At 43.0% G+C, this 7519-nt stretch overlaps 1 protein-coding gene across 1 annotated transcript; it reads left to right on the top strand.

Annotated features, from left to right (window-relative positions):
- Positions 1–2564: 2564 nt before the first annotated feature.
- On the top strand, positions 2565–5411 carry il19l (interleukin 19 like). Its single transcript, XM_023832390.2, has 5 exons — positions 2565–2734; positions 4465–4527; positions 4656–4808; positions 5094–5168; positions 5270–5411. Exons 1-5 carry the CDS (start codon positions 2567–2569, stop codon positions 5357–5359), a joined length of 549 nt encoding a protein of 182 aa, XP_023688158.1. The 5' UTR covers positions 2565–2566; the 3' UTR covers positions 5360–5411.
- Positions 5412–7519: the final 2108 nt, after the last annotated feature.

Here is a 7519-nt window from a genome sequence, read left to right as displayed (position 1 = left end):
ATACATATATATATATATATATATATAATTCTGTGTTTAAGCTCTGTTTAAACAAAGTTCGGGGAATGTCAGACAAGGTACCAATATCATTATCATGGTGTCACTACTAGGCCCCAAAAGATTTCATTTCTGACCTTTGACCTCAACCAGTCAATTTTAAGGGAATTAAACTTAAAACACATCCCAGCACATTCACACAAACTGGAGATGTTACCAGTCACATAGAGCATTCCCTACTCCAGACATTCACCTTTAAACGTTCTAAAAGAGCCATGATCTTCTCATGAATTTCAGAATTTGCTGCTAAGACAATTTTCTGGGCATAAATGTATCCAGAAAACAAACTGCTTTATTGTGGTATAAATGCCATTTCATCCAACAAGGAACTAGGCATTTGCACGGTCCTAACAGGTAATTGTTCCGAACAGGTTAAGGTCTAGAATATGATACACTTCCAAAATAGCAAATTGGAGTGAGATTTCAAAGGTGACATCAGCGTTGGAAGAAAAGGCAAAGACCATCAAGGCTTCATAGCTGCGATGCCCAACACGGAAGCATGCGACATTTTTGTGAAGTCACCCTTCTTCCTCCACAGGAACTGAGTTATGCAGGTGTGGCAAGGGAACAAAAAGCTGCATCATTCCCAGAGGCAGATTCATAAACCAATCAGAAGACAGCTTGCTGTGTCATCCACGTTCCCCTAAAAGCTTCAGTATGACACTTCACCAAACTCACAGTATCACTATGTGTGTATGAGCTCTTCAATATATCTTCAGTATATCTTATTTCACCACATGGGAATATCGGCTGAATGTTTTGTGTGTGCATTAAACAGTCATAGTGATTATATTATATTCTGCATATGCTGGGATTGAGGCAGATGGACTGGGTATGTCTCCAAGTCAGAGTTCATCCAGCATTTTCTATTAGCTGTGTAACCAGTGTCAGGTCATGAGAGTCAAAGCCTCACCGTTGGAGACACGGGGCACTGAGCTCTGGCATCTGGGACAGTGCCAGTCCAATGCAGGGCGCAGCGTTACATCATATGCATCATTTAGTGATACCAGTTCATCTTTGGACTTGAGAAAACCTGAATGCCAGCAGGAAACCCAGACAAACACAGGGAGCACCAGCAAACCCACTACCCTGGAGGCGTGAGACCACAGTGCAAGCCACTGAAAAACCACAGCAACTCCTGGAAGATATCTAGTTTCAATTTTCACACAGTGCTAAACCTAATCAAGCCTATTCAACTATTTGAAGGAAAAACAATTTTACAATGTTTAGTCGTATTCGATGTTTCTTATTCCATTTATGTAATTATTAATATTTGTATTACCATCCATCCATCCATCCAGCTGCTTATCCTGAGCAGGGAGTCATATAACAGTATAAGACTCTGTTAAGTCCAAAAAGTAACTTCTGGAGATTTCATGCTGTCTGTATAACACTTTTTTACTCAGTATCCAAAATGCTGAAATACTGAGTTGATTTTCTGAAGCCAAATCAGAGTAATCAGATGGAGCTTCTTCTTATTTCTGTACTTCAAGCGAAGATGGAGCCCAGTAAGTTTGCACATGTTACTGGCAGATTGTGAGTGGTGGGAGTTGGTGAGATGTGAATCTCAGGTGTGAGTGAAGGTGTTGGACAGGGTAATCAGAACAAAAGATCAAACAGCTCTAGCCAAAAAAAATAGTACTAACTGAGCCAGGGGAGAAAGTTTATTTATAAAATCCAGGCTGAACTTGTCACAAATTCTCCAAACCATCTACATCACTTTTAACAACTGAACCAGCAACATGTGGTTTATAAACTTTCAGTCTCTGATACTCAAATCAATACAGCAATTAATTTAATTTCAAGGTTTTAACTAAGATAAAAAATATTAAGGTTAATATGACTTTTCTAAGCAACTGGTGGCTACTCAGAGGAAAATCAAAAGATAAAAAATATATATGAAGAACACACAGGTATGAATGAACATTGTTAAATGAATACAATGCCACTACAGTAGGCGTCTGAGGGGATGAAAGTGAATGTAACAGTCTTACTTCCTCCTTTGGTAACTTCAGGCAGGTACCGTCTAAAAAATTCCCACATCTCCACACATGGAATGTCATCATGGAATCAGACAGGTATATAAGAGCATCCTCTGAGTGTGAACTCATAGAGTCAAAGGCAGGAGGTAAGAGTGTAAACTTGCCGGTCAAACATGATCTGTATCTGATTGTTTTTATACAAGAGGACAATAATTGAAAACAAGAATTTCTGTGAAGGTCTCATTGAAAGATGTCTTTCATAATTATTTTCTTTTGCGACTTTTTCGGAATAGTATGCTTGTGACTAACGCTTGTTTGTTACGGCACTTTTACAAAATATATTATTTCAATAATCAACATTTTAAAAGTGAAGTGTAATGTACTAAATGAGATATTTAGGATTCAAATGAGAAGCAGGTTTTATCCAGGGTCGGGGGGATAATAGAGGGTGGGGTAACCCAGGTGTCGATTTCCAGGGGCGGAGTGTCGCCGTGGTGACCGATGTTCCTCATCGTTCCCAGGTTTCTATGGATACGAGGGCTTTCCAACGCACCACTGCCCTGCTGCTGTTGGGCTTGATTACCGCCGGCCACCCGCTGCAAGCCGCTGGGAGATTATTACTCCTCGGCGACTGTGCTGTCACGGTCCACACCTACGAGATGCGTCGGGACTTCACCGAGATGCGGCAGATCATGGTGAGCTGCCGTTCCTGGACCAGGGGGGGCGCCAGCAGCATTCGCGCGGAGGGCCTACTCAATTGCTGACTCATAATTGCTTCTAATATTACACATTTCATTTTGACCGCCCACAGGATTAGCTACCCATAGCAGCAGCTTAAAGAACAGTGGGGTGTGGACAGAACACACAAAAGTACGCTATTTAATCAAATATGTCAGGGTGCACGCCTAGGCCCGCCTTTCCGGTAGGTTCCGAGCAGTGATGAGGCATGTTTGTTCCTGCAACTTCAGCATTTCGACTTTCTTTATTGTTCAGAGCAAAAGCCGCAAATTCAGTTTCTGACATGCGTATGCATCCACGATACTTTTCCTGATGACGGAATCGGTAGCTGGACGGATGCCCAGTCCTGTGCAACGTACAGGTTATTTTCCCAGGTAATAACGATATATGTGTCCAGAAAAAACGACATAAGTTATCATTAAAATACATACAAATGAACAGTAGTACAAATAATAGAAAAAAGGTTACTAATATCTTGCTGGATGAATAGGACACAGCTTCAGATCCCAAACCTCTTCTCAGGGGAAAATGTATTTGCTCAATGATTTTGCTGTAGCAGCAGTTCTTCTAATTAATTAAATAGTTAAATAACTAGAGGTACTGTACTGATTAGCCAAATATGGTGTGGTAGTGGTCAAATCAAAAAATAATTTGGTGTTTTGGATGGTTGCTGCAAATTCTGGGGTAACTTTAGGAAAAGTTTTAAAATGGTTAAGCTGACACACTTTAACTGTTATAAAATGATACCAATACGCCAACATAATTTTCTTCAGCAACCTAAGGCTTTTGCACAGTACTGTATGTAGACAGACTGTCCCCGGCTTATGACTGGTTTCTGTTCTGAGAGACAGGTCAAAAATGGACGAACATTGGACTAGGATAAATGCCTTTTAGGTGACAATGAATAGGAGATGCATTTGAGGTTTGGATGTACAAATCCTTCTCGCCGTAACTATCATACGGGGCACAGCCTGCACTCGGTAGTGCACTGCTGCCCCAGGTACGGCCGCCAAGAATATATTTTTACATAGATTTAAAAAAAAAAAAAAACTTTGGTCGCTGTAAGTCGCATAGGTTGTAAGTTGTGGACACGCTGTATAAACAAAGCATATATATTCATGTATAACGTACTCGTGTATAAATAACCCTGGCAAAGTCCGAGGAAACAGAAAGAGGAGATGAAGACTAAAAGCTCTCCAAGCACGCGGCTGACGCATGCCTTCAGGCATCTGCTGCTGTTTTTAGCACAAAATGTTGCTACCCTGAGGAGAGAGGAATTGAACAGCATTTCTTTCATGGAGGTGACATCATCGCAGCCGTAGTCCATGCATGTGCCTTAAGGCTCAGGAAGATGGCGGACACGGCGCTCCCAGCCGCGTGCTTTCCCAAGGTGTGGGACTGTACGGCAAGGGACACCGCGTCAGCCTTCCGTCGTGATAGTGGCTCAAGGCCGGGATGGTCCTCATTTGCCAACTGCGGTTTCCGCCAAAAGGGTCACGGCCTTAAAAAGCCCCTGAAATGGGACAAGCACAGAGCGTGCAAAACAGCTTGGGAATTTCCTGCTGACAGTGTCCAGATTTTTTGTCGTTTCTGAACGTCTACCCAGGATGGCTTCAGAAGCCCCGTCAGTTTCGGTGACACCAGACTATTTCTTGCACATGATAACCCACGATTCGTCCTTCCCTAGGTCAATGAGGATAAGCACATCAGCACACGGCTCATTAGCAAACAGACCATGAAGGAGCTCCAGGTTCGATTTCCTTCTACATTGTATTCTGTAATGAAATAGGAAAGTTGTCTGTTAAACAAACAATTAGAAGAAGTGCGGTCTGGATTTATTTGTACTGTCTAACATGTTGACGTGTGCCTCCCTCACAGCCTCTGGAGAGCTGCTGCTTCCTGAAGCAGCTGCTCAGCTTCTACGTGGAAAGGGTCTTCAGCAGCTACGTCCCCAACCAGTCCCAGTTCAGGAGGAACACGAGCAACTTAGCCAACTCATTCCTCAGTATTAGGAACGACCTGCTCAAATGTGTGAGTGCCTTCTTGTGGACGGATAATAAAATGCAACTTGAGTCTGCCAGAGAGTTTCCTCATATTATTACAATCATAATCATCATACTGAATAATAATAAATAATAATAATAATAATAATCATTGGTCAGATCACACAAAGGCTGGCAGACCCTGGATTTTGGACTGCCAGTTGCAGGTGTATTTCCTGCCTCTGTGCATTACAATCCAGCTCTGTGAACCGCTCCAGAATCCTGCTCCCACCCGCTGGATTGACCTCCTGTCTGTCTGTACTTCTCCCCTCAGCAGGAAGAGATGCGCTGCGAATGTGGTGCCGACAGCGAGGCCAGGCTGGCCACCATCCATGCCAACTATGAGAAGGTAAGTGCTGCAGCTAGATCGGGGGGGACGGGCATCGCATAGTGATACGGTGACGGGCTTCCGCAGGTCTAACACGGGCACTCTGCACCTCCCTCCTGCAGCTGGAGCCCCGGGATGGCGCTGTGAAAGCCATCGGGGAGCTGGACTCGCTGCTGGAGTGGATGGAGACATACGGGGACGGCAGAAAGTGAGCATGCGAGTGCTGGAAGCAGGATGGAGACTGGGCAGCGTCCAGGAGAGAGGAAGGAGGGAGGAGGGAGGGAGATACGGAGGGAGGGAGATACGGAGGGAGGAGGGAGGAGGGAGCCCAACAGAGAGCGAACACTGTTCTACACAATGTGTACATGTTACTGTAATGTCTAAGATATTTATTTATTAACAGTATTATTAATATTATTATTATTTTATTTTTTTTATGCTGTGTCACATGCCTGGCTCATTGCAAGAGCCGAGATCGACCTGGGACTCTGAGTCGCCGCCTCTTGATCATCAGCGGAAATGTTAACAATAGTAACTAAAGTAAATACTGAAGATAAAGTGACAGTTTTATATTTATGATCCATTATTTATTACGGCAGCATCTGCAGGGATCTGTCACTGCCGCTGTTTTTTCGATGGGCTTCACGAAATAAAGCCTTAGCTTCTGTCATACATGGCTGTCAGTGATCTTGACTGATGTGTAATGTAATGATGTGTTTATTGAGACAAACCAGATTTGCATTGTATGTACAATCATGCAATGACAATAATGAACTCTGATTCTAATTCAGATCATCTCTAGCATAGCCATCCATCCATCCATACACATCTCTTAAGCCAGGGGTGGCCAATCTTATCCAGATAGGGCCGCTGTGTGTGCGGGTTTCACTGCAACTCCCTAATTAGATTGCTAATTAGAGGACTGATTGGCTGAAGAGTCCTCACACCTGGGTTTGAACAGCTGACCTAAAGGTTATCCCAAAAATCCGCATACACACCGGCCCTTTGCGGGTAAGATTGGCCACCCCTGATTTAAGCATTCCCTTCATCTGCTACTGAAGTCTAAAAATTTTTAAGAAAACTTCACTTTTAGCAACTGACAGAAGGTGCCTGAAAAAAACTTTCAGTTTTATCAGAAATGCAGGTGTGTGATGGTTTGGTGGGTTTCACCATCACCTCCCCCCTCCAGTAGGGAGGCCTTGAATCTCACTAATGCCTGGTTGGCATCTTGGGGGGGGGCATTCACAAGCCATGCCCCCTAAATGAGCCACTGTGCCACCCACCAAGAACACCATGTTCTTTTTGTTATTTAAGGTGCTCATCCTAATAGCTATAAATAAGGTCTGGGGCCACTGCCTGCCTGCCCGCTGGCTGGTCAGGGCTCCAGGGCGGCTCCAGGGCAGCGCTGGGGGGGGGGCAATGTCTTAATCGGACAGAATGAGACACTTTAATTTCCATTACCACCAGACAAACCCTTTTGGGGGCCGCCAGAAGCGATAAAGATACTCAGCAAACTGTTTCACCAAAGTTATATAAAACTATATATGAGAAAATGGCTGTACTTATTCTGCAATGTGGGGATATTAGCTGTGCAGATAAATTATGCTGCCGTGCTGGACTTGTTTAAAGGAGCAGGGAGGAAACTATCAGCTCACAGAACCAGTAGTAACAGAAGGGTATAAAAAGATGGTTACAATGGGCTTCCTGTAACAAAATGTTTCTGAAGCAGTTTTGTTGTATGAATTAAACAAAGAAATTAACCATGGGGGGGCACTAGGTGGCCCCATCGCTCTCTCCCAGGAGCCTGACGGATGGTCTGCTACCCAACACATCTTTTGTTTGGTGTATGCTATAGGATTAAGAGAGATTTTTTCATCAATAATATTCCATTCTAAAGGCCGTATTATCATTAAGGTATTGGAGTTTAAAAGGTTGTGTCTAAAAGATGCAGGGTTTGGGTAGATTGTCGTCTCCTAATTGTGAATGTGCCCTGTGACAGACTGGAAATCACTGAAAATAGATTAAAAAGTATTTTAAACACAAACATAGAGTTTTGGTAACATAGCAACTCCATGTGTTTCACCGTGACCTCACACCTCTGGGCCTCTGTGTGCGGCGTACAAAGCATTGCAATTGTAATGTGTTGATGTGTGTGTGTGTCTGTGTGTATATATGTATGTATATATATATATATATATATATATTTCAGCAGCTGTTATCCATATACCTAGCATTGTGTATATGTTTCTTTTTTTCTTACATTTTTACTTATATATTTTTACAGTTTTAGAATTTTTTTTTTCTATTGTTTTTATTATCTGTATTGTTATTTTTTGCTGATCCTATGGATCCTGTCCTTTTTTGTACTGTCT

The sequence above is a fragment of the Paramormyrops kingsleyae genome, chromosome 8, assembly GCF_048594095.1.
Source record: "Paramormyrops kingsleyae isolate MSU_618 chromosome 8, PKINGS_0.4, whole genome shotgun sequence".
Taxonomy (NCBI): Eukaryota; Metazoa; Chordata; class Actinopteri; order Osteoglossiformes; family Mormyridae; genus Paramormyrops; species Paramormyrops kingsleyae.
The sequence above is the reverse complement of the archived record's forward strand: the minus strand, read 5'-3'. Positions and strand labels throughout refer to the sequence as shown.

Coding starts and splice junctions, on each gene's coding strand:
- il19l (XM_023832390.2), top strand. CDS start 2,567: ATGGATACGAGGGCTTTCCAACGCACCACTGCCCTGCTGCTGTTGGGC. Junction 2,735..4,464: donor CCGAGATGCGGCAGATCATG/GTGAGCTGCCGT, acceptor GTCCTTCCCTAG/GTCAATGAGGATAAGCACAT. Junction 4,809..5,093: donor GGAACGACCTGCTCAAATGT/GTGAGTGCCTTC, acceptor TTCTCCCCTCAG/CAGGAAGAGATGCGCTGCGA.